Source organism: Morone saxatilis, unplaced genomic scaffold, assembly GCF_004916995.1.
Source record: "Morone saxatilis isolate NCDOM2014 unplaced genomic scaffold, NCSU_SB_2.0 Contig4, whole genome shotgun sequence".
Lineage (NCBI taxonomy): Eukaryota > Metazoa > Chordata > Actinopteri > Moronidae > Morone > Morone saxatilis.
In genome coordinates, this window is record NW_023339984.1 from 14,107,945 (window position 1) to 14,108,420 (window position 476).

The window sequence follows — 476 nt, forward strand, 5'->3', positions numbered from 1 at the left end:
AGCAGGGAAACCTCATCGTACCTCATTGATCTGTACTGTGTCACCGATAAACAAGGCGTACTTCTTCTGCTCGTCCTTCTTGCCCTCTTTATTCAGAAGGTCGGCAAAACCCAGACTGATACTCAACACCATGCCTGCAGGAGACGCACACAAGCTTCGGTTAAGAATTATGTCATTTTCTATAACACGTGTGTTTAGGAGTTCTTTACCGGTAACATAACTGTCAAATATAAAAGACGAAAATTCTCACCTTTCTTCAGTTTGTACTGGTTTTTAGCGTTCAAAACCAAGGAGCCTTCCCTGAACTCAATTCCCATTGCAAAGCTACAAAGAACAACAACAAAATAAACATATAAGTACATGTATGAGTCCAAGGGGAGAGGGGAAAAAAAGCCATTTGTGTGTATTTACCCAAGGTTTTTGGTCAGCTTAGCTACGAGGTCTGGCTTCTCTTTCTTCACGTATTCCAGAACAGC

The 476-nt window shown here is 41.8% G+C and overlaps 1 protein-coding gene across 1 annotated transcript in view; it reads right to left on the reverse strand.

Moving 5' to 3' along the window:
- Positions 1-476, reverse strand: part of supt16h (SPT16 homolog, facilitates chromatin remodeling subunit) — a 10,784-nt gene that overhangs the window by 6,533 nt on the left and 3,775 nt on the right. The window contains exons 7-9 of the mRNA XM_035674999.1: positions 412-476; positions 251-324; positions 22-134 (exon numbers count right to left, since the gene is read on the reverse strand). The exon at positions 412-476 is cut by the window's right edge and continues 19 nt beyond it. Of these exons, the coding sequence (XP_035530892.1) occupies positions 22-134; positions 251-324; positions 412-476 (252 nt within the window). The remainder of the gene's footprint in view (positions 1-21; positions 135-250; positions 325-411) is intronic.